Source organism: Brienomyrus brachyistius, chromosome 4, assembly GCF_023856365.1.
Source record: "Brienomyrus brachyistius isolate T26 chromosome 4, BBRACH_0.4, whole genome shotgun sequence".
Classification (NCBI taxonomy): domain Eukaryota; kingdom Metazoa; phylum Chordata; class Actinopteri; order Osteoglossiformes; family Mormyridae; genus Brienomyrus; species Brienomyrus brachyistius.
In genome coordinates this window covers 3,523,866-3,542,993 of record NC_064536.1, presented here as the reverse complement: position 1 = coordinate 3,542,993, position 19,128 = coordinate 3,523,866, and the positions used below count along the sequence as shown (strand labels likewise).

At 41.5% G+C, this 19,128-nt stretch overlaps 3 protein-coding genes and 1 long non-coding RNA gene across 29 annotated transcripts in view; 2 read left to right on the top strand and 2 right to left on the bottom strand.

Moving 5' to 3' along the window:
- The window catches only part of LOC125740627 (uncharacterized), a 50,654-nt gene extending 48,529 nt beyond the window's left edge, over nt 1–2,125 (top strand). Inside the window, exon 2 of the long non-coding RNA XR_007397713.1 lies at nt 2,068–2,125. This is a non-coding gene — a long non-coding RNA (uncharacterized LOC125740627). The remainder of the gene's footprint in view (nt 1–2,067) is intronic.
- LOC125740607 (zinc finger BED domain-containing protein 5) overlaps nt 1–19,128 on the bottom strand; it is a 190,898-nt gene that overhangs the window by 111,687 nt on the left and 60,083 nt on the right. For 4 of the 24 annotated variants that reach the window (XR_007397705.1, XR_007397702.1, XR_007397708.1 and 1 more), the window contains one exon: nt 17,880–18,217. The exons of 16 other annotated variants lie outside the window; for them this stretch is intronic. The gene's annotated coding sequence lies outside the window, so the exon portion shown is untranslated. Of the gene's footprint in view, nt 1–306; nt 645–16,375; nt 17,324–17,879; nt 18,218–19,128 lie in introns of those variants that run through there. 4 more of the 24 variants (XR_007397697.1, XR_007397695.1, XR_007397700.1 and 1 more) reach the window with 3 other exon arrangements.
- The window catches only part of LOC125740606 (uncharacterized), a 210,773-nt gene that overhangs the window by 190,767 nt on the left and 878 nt on the right, over nt 1–19,128 (bottom strand). For 2 of the 3 annotated variants that reach the window (XM_049011980.1, XM_049011983.1), the window contains exon 1: nt 1,972–2,070. The exons of the other annotated variant lie outside the window; for it this stretch is intronic. The gene's annotated coding sequence lies outside the window, so the exon portion shown is untranslated. Of the gene's footprint in view, nt 1–1,971; nt 2,071–19,128 lie in introns of those variants that run through there. 3 annotated transcript variants of the gene reach the window in all.
- Nucleotides 9,838–19,128, top strand: part of LOC125740601 (NACHT, LRR and PYD domains-containing protein 12-like) — a 121,745-nt gene continuing 112,454 nt past the window's right edge. The window contains exon 1 of the mRNA XM_049011956.1: nt 9,838–9,892. Coding sequence (XP_048867913.1) covers nt 9,852–9,892 — 41 coding nt within the window. The 5' untranslated portion in view covers nt 9,838–9,851. The remainder of the gene's footprint in view (nt 9,893–19,128) is intronic.

Here is a 19,128-nt window from a genome sequence, read left to right as displayed (position 1 = left end):
TTGTCTCTCCAGGCATCTATAAGGTCATGTTTACCCATGAATGACAGCAGCTCCTTCCTTATTTTCTCATGACCAGGATTGTCAGATGTACACGTTCTGTCATTCTTTTCATCAAGTGCAGTGTTGAAGTCCCCCCCAACCACTAGAATATCAGAGTACAGCGGCTTTATTTTTTCAGACAGTTCCCTGAGTAGTTGTCTTTCGTCACTGTGGTGATACACACTTACAAAAGTGCAAAATGTTCCTGATATATAGCAACTCACAATCACATAACGGCCATTATCATCAACTACGTCCTCTAAAAGGTTGAAGTCTGAAAGCCTTTGATTGTTCACCAGAATTGCAGCTCCTTTCGAATTGGACTCATAGCATGTGAAGAATATTGTCCAATCCTTCATAATATTTCCCAAAACAACCCTATCTTGCTTTCCTTTCCCAATGTGAGTCTCTGTTACGAAAACAACATCAACCTCACTGATTATAAGTTTAAGTTCATCCCAATTTGTTTTCAGTCCACTAACGTTGACAGTGAGAATGTGAAGAGGTCCTTCTCGCTCTGTAGTTCTGCGGCCCACTTCTCCTGTCGGTGCTGCTGCCATTGGCACTTGGTGGAACTGAAGACTGTATTCACACTAATATCAGATCTGCAAACATAAAACCCGTCATGCCTTGGGCTGTACTGCACATTTCACTTGTCTTGTCCCATTTTGAAGTACATTTGCCATGTATCTTTTTTATTATTATGCAACAAGATATCTGTGTGTGTGTGTGTCTGTGTGAAAAAAAAAAATTGCACTTTCCCAACAGAGTATTCAGATAGACGGTATTCATAGCCTGGGTCTTTATTTAGCTAGTATCTGAAGAATTCATTGTGGAGTTGGAGTCTTACTTATGTAAGTCGCTCTGGCTAAGGGCGTCTGCCAAATGCTGTAAATGTAAATGTATGTGTGTGTGTGTGTGTGTGTGTGTGTGTGTTTTGGTAGAGTTTGCGCTATGTTTGTGCTGCTCTGATACTGAGGGATGGACAGGGTAGTGAGCCTGTGTTCCTTATTACTGTTGGGCTGTATTGCTAGATTCCACTGTCATGTGCAGTGGTCTGATGTCCTGACTGAACTGCACTCGTGTATCTGGAATTTATCGAGTGTGTGGCGTTCGGTCCAGTGCTGTAACTGTCCCGGAGACTGAGTGGGTGCCATATGGTGGGACTTTTAAAGGATTAAGGAAACAAAAGGAATTGCTCCTTTGTATCCGGTTGTAGGTTGTGTTTACTAGTAATAAGCTATGGAGTAATCGGTAACATTGCGGCAGCCAAAATTCGGAGTTTATTACAATAATATGAAACCATGACAATATGCCAAAATGCTGCCAAAAAATGTGTAGAAAAAATCTCCCACACAAAGCAATTTAGCGATTCACCTTAGCAGAGCGTACAGACCAATATATTACAGTACATTTTAAGCAGTTTAGTATGTTCCTATGTTTCCAGAGTGTAAGTACAGCCTAGCAGTCTGTTGTTGTCAGTGTTCTCGTCTATGCCGTGGTCTGCGGGGGTGTCAGCATTAAGAGGAGGGATGTTGGACCGGCTGCTGAGGAGAACTGGCCATGTGGACAGTATGGAGCTGGATCTCCTCATGTGAGCGGCGGAGAAAAGGGACTCTGAACCACTCTGAACCACTCTGAAGGACTCTGAACCACTCTGAAGGACTCTGACTGCTGTCCATCATGGACAATGTCAGCCACCCTCTATACAACAAAGTATCTATCTATATAAACTATTTAGCAATTTGTCTCAGATTTTACTATAAATCTTTTTATCTATTGAAAATGCATGTCATTCATTACTGGATCCAACTGCAGTAACATTTCAAGTATTTCCACATATCAAATCGCTGTCTTGTAAAATCGAGATCGAATCATATCATGGCAAAGCTTACGATTTACACGCCTAATATAAATGTATAGGCTTCTTACCTGTTTGTTCAGGGCTGTGGTTTGTTGGTCCTCCCAGATTTCAGTTGGTATGCTGGGTGTCTCAGTGGGTTAGGATTCTCTGGTTAGAATTTGGAGGTCGCGGATTCAATTCTTGTAGAGTGACTTCACTGCTAAGCTCAACTGTATGATATTTTGGATGAAAACATCCATAAAATAAAGTATGTGTAAACAGAAAAAGGTTGTAAAAAATTAAGAAGTACAGGAAAACAAAAAAACAGAGACAGTAATTTACCTTTGCCAATTACTTGTTTTATGAGAAATTATTACCATTTCACGCTACTGGATGTTGAGTCAAACTTTGAGCTTCAGACTAAAGTGACTGAAACTGCTGGTTTGGGGTTTTTATCGGTGTGTCATGATGATGTTCACTCACTCCCCACCTCCTGCTCCTCCTTTTCTCCTGCTACTTCTCCTTTTGGTTTGTAGTTCTGAAGAATACATAATGTTGTCAATAATCCCATATTGAAACAGAATAATCCCCACAGATTTTCCCAGCAGATCTGCAGCACTGTCTGAGGGGATCATTCTGTAATCTCTATCATTTTAGCCTTTCTCTGGTTCAGATGGTGACATTGGTCACTCTCCCAGGTCCTTCCATTCCTGTGTATCTTTGGGTCTTTGGAACCTCATTACTGATACACACGTTTCCACTTGCTGTAGACTACCAAGGCTAAAGACTCTTGCTGTCTTAACTCACTTTCCTCAGAGTTTCCATGACAAACTAGGGTAGCTGGACACAAAGCCTGTGAAAGCATCTGCTCTTTGGCTTTTTGCCCAGGATGAATAGAAATGACTTATAATTTCTTCACTGATGATTACAGTAGGTAAACAACTAAACGAAGAAGCAGCCCAACCTAAAAAAACAAAACTCTAATAACTCAGAAACTATTTTAATTAAATTAATCTAGGGTAAGCTGGAAAAAAACAGTGGTTTCAAGCAGGTTCTGATCACACAGTTAAGAACATTCCGGACCTCAAATCCATTTCATTAAATGCCAAGGGCATTCTTAGTGTTTTATTGATTTGATGATTTGAATAGTCATCTCACGAGCTTCTTGTCCATCTCAGATCCCTGGTAAATCTTTCTGTGTACCCTGGTAAAACGAAGAGGATGGGAGCGATGAGTGTAAATACAAAGGACTCATCAATGACTTTGCAGAGAGGTGCCAGCAAAATTTAATTCAGCTCATTGCCAGGAAGACTAAGGAGTTGATGGTGGAGTTTTGCAGGCCAGTGCATCCAAAAGCCAGCTTTCATTGCACCATGAGAATGAAATGTGATGTCAGATATCAAATATACATATTCTCTCACTTGCCCTTTAAATACAAAGCTCTGTCATCATATGCACATGTACAGTTTTTAACCTTAAGATTATTTCCTATATTAGAACTTCTGTATTTCTATTCTATTTTAGTTATTGTAACTTTTTAGTTTATTGTAAAATTTTTAACTCTTGATTTATTCTTAATTCTAATTTTGATTTGCAGTCTACGGGTCATTCAGGGTAGATTTCACTACATGTTGTACTTGTGTAACTATGTATGCAACAAATAAAATATCTTGTATCTTGTAAAAAATGCTAATTACCCAGATTTACTGTAATGAATGTTGCTGTAATAATTTAGTACTAATGTTACTTTTAGTTATAGATTTGTTTAAAGTGAGTTATAGGATAGGTGACAATTTAATGAAAAAGAATTATGCATTTGACTTGTGAGCATCTTTTATGGAGTCGTATATGGGTTAGAGTTAGGGTTAGGGTTAGGGTTAGGGTTAGAGTTAAGGTTAGGGTTAGAGTTAGGCGGACACTTTAAGGTAAATTGTCAAAACACGAACCTGATTAAAAATAACATAGAATGCAGCTACTGTATGTCATCAAGAAGGAAGACTTTTCTACATTCTGCTAATTTGCAAGCCAAAGCTAAATACTAATGGACCAGACAGTGGTCACAGTGGGGTAATTTGAATTGTGCATCATGGTTGATTTATTTATTTTTTTAAGCCCGTGAGTCAGGGTAGCCTTTGTTTTGAGGGAGCATTTGGGCTTCGTTGATACTTTGTCTGTATGTTGTGCCACTAACTACGTATTCAGCATTAAACACCAGGAATCTTTATATGCTACATTAGAAGCCAACAGTCATCAATGCCACAGTGGCACCGTGTATCATGCTATACAGTTAAGGTCAGAATTATTAGCCCCCCTAATGAAATCACACAAAACCCTTAATATTTCCATGGAAATGATTTTAACAAAAACTGTAGATACTTGTATTGCTTCCAAAAGAACAAAGAGAAAACTCTATTCTTATATTTTGTTTGGTTTCTTATGGTTATGTCTGGCCCTAAGATGGAAAACCCTCTAATCATGGGTTTGAGGTTGGCCAGAGTTGTTTAAGTATTATCAGTTTTTCCTGTGTTCGTTATTGTGTGTTTGTCTTTGATTTTTGCACTTTTCACTTTCCCTTCTGTGCCTGGATTTCTGTTTGCAGAACCTTATGTTCCTAATGGTCCCCAGTAGTATTACTCCTCAGTGTTTGTGAGGTTGCCGGGTTCCTGCTCTTTGTTAATTGTAAGTTACTGTGAACAAATTGCTGTTCATTATGGACAATGTCAGTCACCCTCTGCACAGCACATTCAGAGAAATATCTATCTATCTATCTAAAGCATCTAGCGATTTCTCTCGGAGTTTTATGTAGATGGCGCATCCGGGCTTGGCAAATTTAACCGTGGGGATGCCCCCCCTCGATAATTTGAATCATGGATGGGGGGGGGGGGTGTGGAAATTCTGTCCCATATTTCTTCAGGATGGCTGAGCCCCCTTAAATCTCCCCTGCGTAGACCAGCGTGATGGTATAGTCTTGATGGTAAACCCAGCACGGGTGGCAGCCTTTTGCAGACAGCTTACTTTGCCAAGAGCAAGTTGAGGGAGGCATAAAGACAAGTTCCTCACAGGAACCAATGAAGTATCGGTTACACAGGTCTGCAAAAAAACAATATTTTTTCAGGTGCCAAGGTTTTTTTAATAGATTTAGGGTATTTTGAGGGTGCTGAATTCAAAAATCAAATTTCTTTTGCTGACTTGATTCAAGTTTTTGAGATAATGGACCTCCATGATAATAATGCATTCCCCAAAGTGAAGTCCTAAAACATGCTGAGGCTAATTGGACTTGCTAAATTGCCCGTACGTATGAATGTGTGCGTGACTGGTGTGTGAGTGTGCCCTGCGATGGGCTGGACCCCCATCCTGGGTTGTTCCCTGCCTCGTGCCCATTGCTTCCGGGACAGGCTCCGGACCCCCCGCGACCCAGTAGGATAAGCGGTTTGGAAAATGGATGGATGGATGGATGTATGTTCCCTTTTTTATTTGTTTTTATTTTCCCAATAAACAGTAAGAAGAACTTGAGAAATTTACAAACGAGAGGCCATTCGGCCCATCATGCTCGCTTTGGGAGAACCTAACTAATAGCTCAGAGTTGTTAAAATCTCACCGAGCTCTGATTTTAGTTTGGATTTTAGTTGCGCTATACTAACAGGAAGACTATTCCATACTCTAGGTACACAATCAAGAACAACCAAAGCAAAATCTGGCAGAGATGACTTCCTGCAAGATTATGGCTTTGTGTGTCCAACTTAGGAGGTCAAGTCCAGTTTTCCTTAATGTCCTGTTATGTAAGGTTAGGATGGATAGATGTGGTACTTTTGTATCCTTTTAGACTAGAGTAGAAGCCAGATGACCTGCTCAGGTCCTTGTGAGGCTCCTTATGGAAAATCCCGAATGATTTCAGCTTATAGCAAAGACTGCTAGATGTTTTCAGTCTCTTATTTAAGGTGAACCGGGAAAATTACTATTGAAGTTCAGTTTTGATTTGAAACAATGTTCATATTTCAACTTACACTCCGAGGTCGGGGTGGAGATGGGTGCAGCGTGATTAATCTCACTGTTATTAGGGAGCTTTGTGGAGCTTGGTGGAGCAACCAGGGAGGAACAAAGAGTCAGCTGAGCTCATTCACACTCATGCAAAATAATTACAGGCTGGAAAAACCAGTGATTCCATACAGGTCCTGATCAACACACAGTTATGAAACTCAAATCAGGTCTGATCAGGTCAGGTCAGCTTGGTGAGCGAGTCACACAGCAAGACAAGGAGGACCAGGACTGTAACGACTTGGACCTTCGTCCTCTTGCACAGGTGCTGGGAGCCACACACCTCTTTGTAGTGACCTCATGACCCCCCCCCCCCCCCCCCCATGCCCTCCCATCCCTCTGTTGACTTCATAGGAAGAGTCACCAGAGACATGAATGTTGTTACCCAGGTAAGTGAATCTCTGGATGAGGTCGACCAGCGTGATGGTATAGTCTTGATGGTAAACCCAGCACGGGTGGCAGCCTTTTGCAGACAGCTTACTTTGCCAAGAGCAAGTTGAGGGAGGCATAAAGACAAGTTCCTCACAGGAACCAATGAAGTATCGGTTACACAGGTCTGCAAAAAAACAATATTTTTTCAGGTGCCAAGGTTTTTTTAATAGATTTAGGGTATTTTGAGGGTGCTGAATTCAAAAATCAAATTTCTTTTGCTGACTTGATTCAAGTTTTTGAGATAATGGACCTCCATGATAATAATGCATTCCCCAAAGTGAAGTCCTAAAACATGCTGAGGCTAATTGGACTTGCTAAATTTCCCGTACGTATGAATGTGTGCGTGACTGGTGTGTGAGTGTGCCCTGTGATGGGCTGGACCCCCATCCTGGGTTGTTCCCTGCCTCGTGCCCATTGCTTCCGGGACAGGCTCCGGACCCCCCGCGACCCAGTAGGATAAGCGGTTTGGAAAATGGATGGATGGATGGATGTATGTTCCCTTTTTTATTTGTTTTTATTTTCCCAATAAACAGTAAGAAGAACTTGAGAAATTTACAAACGAGAGGCCATTCGGCCCATCATGCTCGCTTTGGGAGAACCTAACTAATAGCTCAGAGTTGTTAAAATCTCACCGAGCTCTGATTTTAGTTTGGATTTTAGTTGCGCTATACTAACAGGAAGACTATTCCATACTCTAGGTACACAATCAAGAACAACCAAAGCAAAATCTGGCAGAGATGACTTCCTGCAAGATTATGGCTTTGTGTGTCCAACTTAGGAGGTCAAGTCCAGTTTTCCTTAATGTCCTGTTATGTAAGGTTAGGATGGATAGATGTGGTACTTTTGTATCCTTTTAGACTAGAGTAGAAGCCAGATGACCTGCTCAGGTCCTTGTGAGGCTCCTTATGGAAAATCCCAAATGATTTCAGCTTATAGCAAAGACTACTAGATGTTTTCAGTCTCTTATTTAAGGTGAACCGGGAAAATTACTATTGAAGTTCAGTTTTGATTTGAAACAATGTTCATATTTCAACTTACACTCCGAGGTCGGGGTGGAGATGGGTGCAGCGTGATTAATCTCACTGTTATTAGGGAGCTTTGTGGAGCTTGGTGGAGCAACCAGGGAGGAACAAAGAGTCAGCTGAGCTCATTCACACTCATGCAAAATAATTACAGGCTGGAAAAACCAGTGATTCCATACAGGTCCTGATCAACACACAGTTATGAAACTCAAATCAGGTCTGATCAGGTCAGGTCAGCTTGGTGAGCGAGTCACACAGCAAGACAAGGAGGACCAGGACTGTAACGACTTGGACCTTCGTCCTCTTGCACAGGTGCTGGGAGCCACACACCTCTTTGTAGTGACCTCATGACCCCCCCCCCCCCCCCATGCCCTCCCATCCATCTGTTGACTTCATAGGAAGAGTCACCAGAGACATGAATGTTGTTACCCAGGTAAGTGAATCTCTGGATGAGGTCGACCAGCGTGATGGTATAGTCTTGATGGTAAACCCAGCACGGGTGGCAGCCTTTCGCAGACAGCTGACTCTACCAAGAGCAAGTTGAGGGAGGCATAAAGACAAGTTCCTCACAGGAATCAATGAAGTATCGGTTACACAGGTCTGCAAAGAAATATATTTTTTCAGGTGCCAAGGTTTTTTTTTTAATAGATTTAGGGTATTTTTATGGGTGCTGAATTCAAAAATCAAATTACTTTTCCTGAATTGATTCAAGTTTTTGAGATAATGGACATCCAGGATTATAATGCATTCATTCCCCCAATGCGACTTGTGCGTGATAACAAATACAATAGCTTCTGCTCTGTCTATTGACTCTTTAACAGTGACTTAGGTAATGAAATGAATGATGAAGCGCTGAAGGAGAGTCTGAAAATAAAATTAGAGTTAAGTTCACATGTGCGTGTTTGCATGTTCATTTATTGCTGTTGTTACTGTGGTGATAAATAATTACCCAGATCAGGTCGGCCAGGTCCTTTCAAAGGAAGGGCATCATGGGAAAACCTGTCTGGTATTTAGCCAGAAATGCTTGAGATGCTTGTGATTGAATCATGAAAAAATGTAGTTTGGCCAGAAGAAGGGGATCCATTCGGGCTTCACAAATGCAGTCAAAAGAAGATGTCCCTGGGTTTTTCCACTTAATTTGACTTCACCAGGTCCACATATTTCACAATAGAGGGCCAATTGGGTCCTTGCTTTCAGTACCATATAGGTACTCATATGTGTGTGACTGCAATGGATGAGGGCATGACAGTTAGTTGGTATATTCTTCTTGTGGGAGAAAAATATCTAACAAATGGAAAGGATGTGTCCTGTTTTTCTGTTACCCTTGATAGCCCTTCTTAGAACAACTAGTACCACTTTTTTTACTCAAAGATTACTCTAAAAATGGCCATAGACTGCCATCTCAAGGTGGGGGACATCACTTGGGCCCCCCCCTAAGGCCCAGGTCCCCTAGGCTCAGACCCTGTGGGCCCAAACTGTAATCTACCCATAGACCAATATATCATCCATCACTACATATTGTTTGTTGATATTTCATTGGGACAATATTTAATGCTAAATAACAGAGTGAAATATAGTATTCAAGAATCGTAAAAGAAAACTGCGATCTCAATTCTAAGTGAAGAAAAAAAAACATGTAAGGAGGTAAGGAGAGAGAAGCTGTTTCTGAAATGAGCCCTTCTGAGGAGGGTAAGGATAGAGGAGCTGTTTCTGAAATGAACCCTTCTGAGGAGGGTAAGGATAGAGGAGCAGTTTCTGAAATGAGCCCTTCTGCGGAGGGTAAGGAGAGAGGAGCTGTTTCAGAAATGAGCCCTTCTGCGGAGGGTAAGGATAGAGGAGCAGTTTCTGAAATGAGTCCTTCTGGGGAGGGTAAGGAGAGAGGAGCTGTTTCTGAAATGAGCCCTTCTGAGGAGGGTAAGGATAGAGGAGCTGTTTCTGAAATGAACCCTTCTGAGGAGGGTAAGGATAGAGGAGCAGTTTCTGAAATGAGCCCTTCTGCGGAGGGTAAGGAGAGAGGAGCTGTTTCAGAAATGAGCCCTTCTGCGGAGGGTAAGGATAGAGGAGCAGTTTCTGAAATGAGTCCTTCTGGGGAGGGTAAGGAGAGAGGAGCTGTTTCTGAAATGAGCCCTTCTGAGGAGGGTAAGGAGAGAAGAGCTGTTTCTGAAATGAGCCCTTCTGAGGAGGGTAAGGAGAGAGGAGCTGTTTCTGAAATGAGCCCTTCTGAGGAGGGTAAGGAGAAAGGAGCTGTTTCTGAAATGAGCCCTTCTGAGGAGGGTAAGGAGAGAGGAGCTGTTTCTGAAATGAGCCCTTCTGCGGAGGGTAAGGATAGAGGAGCTGTTTCTGAAATGAGCCCTTCTGAGGAGGGTAAGGAGAGAAGAGCTGTTTCTGAAATGAGTCCTTCTGAGGAGGGTAAGGAGAGAGGAGCTGTTTCTGAAATGAGTCCTTCTGAGGAGGGTAAGGAGAAAGGAGCTGTTTCTGAAATGAGTCCTTCTGAGGAGGGTAAAACAAAGAGAGCCGAGAGGTAAGACAGAACCTGTGTGTGTTTGCACTTTTTTTTTACAAGTAGACATATAAAAATCTTCCAGAATTTTCAAAAAAGTGAGTCATTACTGAGTATTGATTTTAACTTAAAATTGTTCCTCAAGACTTAAGTGATTTAGAGCTGGGAGACGGACGTGATTTATGTTAATCATTCCTTAAATTTAATTTCCATCAAAAATCTGTATTTAATTGTAATCCCAGAATTATTAGCCCCCCTCATGAAATCACACAAAACCCTTAACATTTCCATGGAAATGACCTTAACAAATACTGTAGATACTTGTATTGCTTCCAAAAAAACAAAGACAAAACTCTATTGTTGTATTTTGTTTGGTTTCTTATGGTTATGTCTGGCCCTAAGATGGAAAACCCTCTAATCATGGGTTTGAGGTTGGCCAGAGTTGTTTAAGTATTATCAGTTTTTCCTGTGTTCGTTATTGTGTGTTTGTCTTTGATTTTTGTCCTCGCTTTCACTTTCCCTTCTGTGCCTGGATTTCTGTTTGCGGAGCTTTATGTTCCTAATGGTCCCCAGTAGTATTACTCCGCAGTGTTTGTTAGGTTGCTGTGTTCCAGCTCTTTGTTAATTGTAAGTTACTGTGAACAAATTGCTGTTCATTATGGACAATGTCAGTCACCCTCTGCACAGCACATTCAGAGAAATATCTATCTATCTATCTATCTATCTATCTATCTATCTATCTATCTATCTATCTATCTATCTATCCATCTATCTATCTAAAGCATCTAGCGATTTCTCTTGGAGTTTTATGTAGATGTCGCATCCGGGCTTGGCAAATTTTACCGTGGGGATGCCCCCCCTCGATAATTTGAATCATGGATGGGGGGGGGTGTGTGGAAATTCTGTCCCATATTTCTTAAGAATGGCTGAACCCCACTAAATCTCCCCTGCATAGACCAGCGTGATGGTATAGTCTTGATGGTAAACCCAGCACGGGTGGCAGCCTTTCGCAGACAGCTGACTCTACCAAGAGCAAGTTGAGGGAGGCATAAAGACAAGTTCCTTACAGGAATCAATGAAGTATCGGTTACACAGGTCTGCAAAAAAATATATTTTTTCAGGTGCCAAGGTTTTTTTTTAATAGATTTAGGGTATTTTTATGGGTGCTGAATTCAAAAATCAAATTACTTTTCCTGAATTGATTCAAGTTTTTGAGATAATGGACATCCAGGATTATAATGCATTCATTCCCCCAAAGTGACTTGTGTGTGATAACAAATACAATAGCTTCTGCTCTGTCTATTGACTCTTTAACAGTGACTTAGGTAATGAAATGAATGATGAAGCTTTGAAGGAGAGTCTGAAAATAAAATCAGAGTTAAGTTCACATGTGCGTGTTTGCATGTTCATTTATTGCTGTTGTTATTGTGGTGTTGAATATTTACCCAGATCAGGTCTGCCAGGTCCTTTCAAAGGAAGGGCATCATGGGAACACCTGTCTGGTATTTAGCAAGAAATGGTTGAGATGCTTGTGATTGAACCATGAAAAAATGTAGTTTGGCCAGAAGAAGGGGATCCATTCGGGCTTCACAAATGCAGTCAAAAGAAGATGTCCCTGGGTTTTTCCACTTAATTTGACTTCACCATGTCCTCCTTAGTTCCCGGTACAGACAGGAGTTGCCCCCAAGTAAGACAATGTGATTGATCTCCTTCGCTGCACCATCAGCATTGGAGTACCAAGTCCAACGTCTTGACTTAGGATGTTGGAACCCGGATGCAGTAACCTGCAGCCCCTGACCTTTCGCAAAGTCAAGGAACATGGAACCTCTGTCACCCTGATCTCCAGACCCATGGGGACCGACACAATCCTCAAAGCCAGCCCTGTCAGTGCCGGTGGTCGCACTGAAGTCACCCACGACCAGAGGAGTGTCACCTCATGGTCAGCCATCAACCACCGAGTAAAGTTGCGAATAAAACATCTCCCTCAACAAGACGACGTTTCTCTCGTTTGTTATAAGGTGATGTGGTTTGTTCTCTGGTATCTTGATTGTGGCTTTTATAATGACTGACTGGCAGTGACTACTGCTGGTGAATATGTCCTTTTTTATTAAGTTCAGCCTTGGAGTGCTGGCTGCTCTAATTTGTGTGTGAGTCCTGAGCGTATTTATCCTTTATTCTCTTTCCATCTATAGAGCTGTGAACGTGATGCTGGTGTTCTGGGGGTGTCTGGTGGGGCCTTTCCTGCACCGCATGGAGTGACTAAGGTGTGAGTCAATAAACACTCGCCCTACGTTATGGTTTGCTGTGTGACTCTGTGTGTTAGTGATATATCACCCTGATACTTGAGCTCTTGGTGTGTTTACTGTGCTGAATTTCCTTTCCCCTCTTCCCCCAGGTAGCCACTCTCATTGGCTTACATACTGGCTTAGGTTTGCATCTAGAACTGGACTGCCAGTACTCTGGGTTTTGTAGCTGAACTGTCCCGTCCTGGCTTACGATCTGTGATTTTAGCCGTGTTTTGATATTTTGTTAACTGGCTATTTGTATTCTTTTTAAAGACTTTATTTGGGTTAATAAATATTACTCAGTTACTGGCATATGAGTCTCTGTGTCGTTTATGCGACGTCGCTGTGTCTGAGGGAATCCTGAGGGTAGCAGTAATCATACATCTTAAGGGGCAGCAGGACCTTAGTCTGGACTCCTACCTACACTTAGTGACCAACCACTCCAAGGTTACAAGCTCACAAAGCTTTAACCAGTGGAATATTGTTTTATAGAAATTCTAAAGATTCAGGAGTGTATTGTCTTGGGCATAGTAAACAGTCAATTACACTGTACAATGAAAAGCTGCACAAATAAAAAATGATATAATACGTAAAAGGTAGTAACATAAAGATCATTTAATGTGTTGGTTTTATTAATGAGGTGTTGGTGCAACCAGAGATTTCAGTAATATTTCATTAATGTGACTTGACGCATTTTCACGTACAATTTGCGGACTCTTAGAGTTCCTCCCTTCAGTTTTTAGCAACTAGAGCTGGGGAGCAACAAAGCAGCTGATGTCTAGTGTAATGAAAGAGGTTCTCGTTTCACGTAGACAGTTTGTCGGTTTATTGGATTGTACTCTGGGACAACAGATTAAAATTATAATCCAAGAATCACAGCTGAAATTCAGGAAAAAGTGAGTGCAGAGCGATATGTACAGGATACCAAATCCAAATAATATTAACCAGTAGGACCAGAAGACAGGTGGGATTCTAGTAACCAGTCGTAGTCAAAAAGAACTTTGAGATAAAGAAGAACCCAGGAGCCCACTCACCACGCAGTGCATCACCTCAGGGATGAGATCCTGGTGCAGCCATGCAGTGGGTTCCGAATGGACCAGTGTGAGCTTTTTCTGGTAGCTGGAGTGCCAGTCCTACCCCCAGCCCACAAACTTCCCTGTAAGTTTATTACCTTTTTACTTTTTCCCACCATCAGAAAGTTCTTTGTGCTTCTTTTAGCTATTTCATGGAGTGTCAAATCACAACAAGAAGTATATGTCTAAGACCCATCCACAGTAAATGGCCTGAACATTTCCTCAATGTCAGTTTTACACACCTGAACATCGGAACTACCACACAAACTGTCCTAGCAGTGCACGTCACACCTGCACTTAATGTTTCCCATTATTTTGAAGCTCACTTGATGTCATCCTCCGATTCATGAGAAACTGTCAGATAAGTTGGCAGTAATCTCTGGCATCAGAATGTCGCTTCTGGCTGCTTTCTGGTCGTTCCCAGTGTCTCCTGCTTCACCTTGTTCTTGTTTACTGCTGCCTTAGACATTTTGAACCTGGAAGCAACCTGCTGCTCAGCGTAGCCTTCTGCCAGCAGAATCATTATTAAACCAGGATTTTCAAATGCAGATTCGTTTAAATACATGGAGTGGTCTCTTATTCTTTCTGTTGCTGTATGTTCTCCAGCAGCGGAGGTTGGGATTTGTGGCCCCCTGCTGGGCACAGACAGTCACTACACCAAATATTAAATGAGCGCTTTCCTTATTTAGGAGATCATTATTCAGGCAGCGTGTTATTGCTCAGCAGCAGGCTAGTTACAGTCTTCTGACTCTTAGTTTCTGAAACTTACCTGCTCGATGGGGGCAGTGACTTTTTGAGTCGGGGCGCACAAACAACATGGCTGCCTGTTAAGATGTCGTATACGTAGACTTCACATTTTGCTGTACTGGCTTACAGAGAATCACCCCCCCGGGCCCTTTCCTGGGTCCCTGAGATGAGGGGGACGGGGTGCTATAGAGAACATTAATTACATAAAAACACAGGACAGACATATTTTAATAGTGAGTATGAGACATGATCGTGGACTTATAGAAACAGTTCTTTCTGTAATGAGCATGAAACAGCCGTCTAACAGCCTGCCCCTTACTTCTCCAGGTGGCGCTTCACCTGCCGCCCACCGTCTGGAACATTAGCGACGTCGAGCTGCCGTCGTTCCTCGCTAACGGAGAATACGAAGCCCAGATTACCGTCTCCAGCGGCACCCAGGAAATCGCCTGCCTCCGCACCAGCTTTCATCTTAAACTGCAGTGATACGTCACCTTTTCCAGTTAATTAATATCTCTACATACTCTCCAGGTTCAAATCTTCAGGGCGTGTTGCTTTTAGCGATGGCCCGTTGGATGTGATCTGATTATTAAACGCAACATTAATGGTTCAAAAATAAAATCTAGATGGACTTTCATCATAAGGTATACTATTCCATACATTGTAGTACTCATCTGACTGGATATTATGGTGTTGGAATCAGCACAACGTGAACTGAGTCACTGAAGACAAATTGACATTGGGTGATGAAGTGTGCGGGGGGCACAGGAGGTGTAGTGGCTCACTTAGGCTTCGCACTGGTTGTAATGTCACTTACTCTTATTTTTTGACTTTATAATTTATATTTAATTTCATTTTCTGCCAATAGTCGGCGCTGTTCGGTAACTTATTTAGGTACATTAATTTGCAGTGATTAAGATGGATTCCTGCACAGTGCATTTGCTGGCAAAACCCCATTCAAGTATGAAATATTAGAATTTGTCACTATCAAGTGTTAAGCTGTTTGCTTGGCCAGGCCCCTGTGAAACACATTGAAATTGACAGGAATCTGGAATTCATTTGAAAAAGAGGAAACACGAAAAGAAATAAGTCAGATTGTTGGGTGAGGACCAGGGTGTGTGTGTTTGTGTGTGCTGTCACGAAGAGAAGAAACAGAACTGAATGAATATACTTTATTTGTCCCCGATTCCCCCACCCACACACACACACACACTTTGTACATCCCAGGTAAACATGAAGCGTCCATAACCACGATCCTAAACAGTAAGGCAGGAGTTATAATACCAGGGACAGCAGGTTACTTACATCTACGTTTATATTTCACAGACGGTGTCCCCAGAGTGATAGTACAGTTATATACACACAACAGGCACAGCGTGTATAAAAGTGCATCCCTACTCCACATGGTACACAAGGCATAAAAATATCCCAACAACAAGGTGCTACATATTTGCAGCTTTAAAAATTTAATTTCCCAACAAATTAACAGACACAGTAGCTTATAATGAAAAAGCGACAGATCAGGTCAAATTCTGATTTTAAGTTAGAATTTTTAGCTATGAAACATTACAATACTAAGAATTAGCATATTAATCATAAACATCCTATTTATGAATCCATTATGTATCCATTAAACCCAAAACCCCATGCTGGATAAGCAGTTGGTAGGTGGTTGAATGTTTTGATGTATAGCTCAAAAGCAGTAATACATTCATGTTACAGATATAATGTACGATACATTGTATTACACCCTGGTGTCCTTCATGTCTTTCATTTATTAGTTTCTGTCCATCCGTCTCCAGAAGCCTGTAATCTCCTTATGTTCATGGTGATCCAGGAACTGTAAGGTGAACATCAGGCAGGAGATATTCCAGGTAGGACGCCAGTCTGGTGCAGGACACCATCTCTCTCTTACACCATCTCTCTCTTACACCATCTCTCACTTACACCGTCTCTCACTTACACCATCTCTCATATACACCATCTCTCACATACACCATCTCTCATTTACACCGTCTCTCACTTACACCATCTTTCTTACACCATTTCTCATATACACCGTCTCACATACACCATCTCTCTCTCACATACACCATCTCTCACTTACACCGTCTCTCACTTACACCATCTTTCTTACACCATCTCTCTTATACACCGCCTCACATACACCATCTCTCACTTACACCATTTCTCACTCACACCATCTCTCACTTACATGCATTAAGAGCAGCTTAGAGTTGCTGTACTTAGCTGAAGCTTTTCATCCTATTTTTTTTGTGTTTAACATACAGGTACAATAATGAAATTAAGATTTTTTTCTGTAATTCCTCATCATTAGTGATGCATGAAAAGTTCTAGAATGTGGGCAGAATCATTGATGAAAGGTAGTCACTGCTTAGCACCTTTCTGTAAGCAGGCACTATAAGGTGCAGCCTATGGTACCATACTAACAGCATTAATTCAATGCAGAAATATACACCAGCCTTAAGACATCATCTTTGGAGGAGCCCTTTGCTGCGGAAAGAGTGTCCTTCAGATATCCCAGTCTTTCTAATGGAGGTTCGCACAAGTGATTTTTTTTTCATCATATTGTTTCATTTCTTGAAATATACCGACAGTCACCTTGTCAATATGGTAGCAAAAATCTGAAATTTTGTTTCTGGGGGGGAATGATTTGGTTAAATTTTAGTATTCAAGACAATTGATTTTTCCACAGAGTAATCTTTTATAATAACAAGTTTTCCTCATCAATATATATTTCTTGTAGCAGCTGAGAATCAATGGTGAATTTTAAGTTGGCCCAGTGACCGAATTAAATCATCAACATTCATTTCTGTAAAAATCAGAAACAAAAATTTTTCTTGTTTTTCAATTTTATAGATTTGTGTCAACTGAGCAGGGATGAAGTAGGCCAATTGCATGGACCTGTCCGCAGATTCATGAAATTTATATTCGTTCATCAATTTCTTCTTTATTTGTCCTGAGGTGCTGAAGATTCCACCAATAACTTTGGTTCCTGAATAACTGGGCGTTATTTCTTGTAACATGTTCTGGAGATTCTCTTGGGTTCCTTCCAGATGACATACACTTACAAAAGTGTGAAACATGCCAAAGACTCTGCAGTGCAAAATCACACAATCTTCCTTATAAGCAGTGAATAAAATGTGTATGTCCCCTCGTCTCTTTGTCACCAGAATGGCAGCGTTACTGTGATCTGACCAGAGCACAGTCCAATTCGTTTTTCCTTCTTCTTCTTTAATTTTATTAATATACTTTTCATGTTCAGCCTCCCCCTTTGTTAAGAGAATAATGTCAGGGCATAATTCTGTAAGGTTCTCATCTCCTGGCAGGTCATCCACTGTGGAAGAAAAAATCTTAAGTTCTCGGGTTTGATTTTTCAAATCAAGGATGAGTGAAACAGACCAATGATTAGATATTTCGCAATCATTGATTCTGCAGTCTTCGACCAGGTTCCTTTTGTCAGCATTAATGAAGAAGTAGTCTGACCTGCTGTAATGCAGTTCACCGGTTCTTTGCTGCGTATATTTATGAGTGTACTGTTTATTTTCATCCATTCTTCTTGTATTTGTAGGAGGGTTCTTGTCTCTCCAGGCATCTATAAGGTCATGTTTACCCATGAATGACAGCAGCTCCTTCCTTATTTTCTCATGACTAGGATTGTCAGATTCACTCGTTCTGTCATTCTTTTCATCAAGTGCAGTGTTGAAGTCCCCCCCAACCACTAGAATATCAGAGTACAGCGGCTTTATTTTTTCAGACAGTTCCCTGAGTAGTTGTCTTTCGTCACTGTGGTGATACACACTTACAAAAGTGCAAAATGTTCCTGATATATAGCAACTCACAATCACATAACGGCCATTATCATCAACTACGTCCTCTAAAAGGTTGAAGTCTGAAAGCCTTTGATTGTTCACCAGAATTGCAGCTCCTTTCGAATTGGACTCATAGCATGTGAAGAATATTGTCCAATCCTTCATAATATTTCCCAAAACAACCCTATCTTGCTTTCCTTTCCCAATGTGAGTCTCTGTTACGAAAACAACATCAACCTCACTGATTATAAGTTTAAGTTCATCCCAATTTGTTTTCAGTCCACTAACGTTGACAGTGAGAATGTGAAGAGGTCCTTCTCGCTCTGTAGTTCTGCGGCCCACTTCTCCTGTCGGTGCTGCTGCCATTGGCACTTGGTGGAACTGAAGACTGTATTCACACTAATATCAGATCTGCAAACATAAAACCCGTCATGCCTTGGGCTGTACTGCACATTTCACTTGTCTTGTCCCATTTTGAAGTACATTTGCCATGTATCTTTTTTATTATTATGCAACAAGATATCTGTGTGTGTGTGTGTCTGTGTGAAAAAAAAAAATTGCACTTTCCCAACAGAGTATTCAGATAGACGGTATTCATAGCCTGGGTCTTTATTTAGCTAGTATCTGAAGAATTCATTGTGGAGTTGGAGTCTTACTTATGTAAGTCGCTCTGGCTAAGGGCGTCTGCCAAATGCTGTAAATGTAAATGTATGTGTGTGTGTGTGTGTGTGTGTGTGTGTGTTTTGGTAGAGTTTGCGCTATGTTTGTGCTGCTCTGATACTGAGGGATGGACAGGGTAGTGAGCCTGTGTTCCTTATTACTGTTGGGCTGTATTGCTAGATTCCACTGTCATGTGCAGTGGTCTGATGTCCTGACTGAACTGCACTCGTGTATCTGGAATTTATCGAGTGTGTGGCGTTCGGTCCAGTGCTGTAACTGTCCCGGAGACTGAGTGGGTGCCATATGGTGGGACTTTTAAAGGATTAAGGAAACAAAAGGAATTGCTCCTTTGTATCCGGTTGTAGGTTGTGTTTACTAGTAATAAGCTATGGAGTAATCGGTAACATTGCGGCAGCCAAAATTCGGAGTTTATTACAATAATATGAAACCATGACAATATGCCAAAATGCTGCCAAAAAATGTGTAGAAAAAATCTCCCACACAAAGCAATTTAGCGATTCACCTTAGCAGAGCGTACAGACCAATATATTACAGTACATTTTAAGCAGTTTAGTATGTTCCTATGTTTCCAGAGTGTAAGTACAGCCTAGCAGTCTGTTGTTGTCAGTGTTCTCGTCTATGCCGTGGTCTGCGGGGGTGTC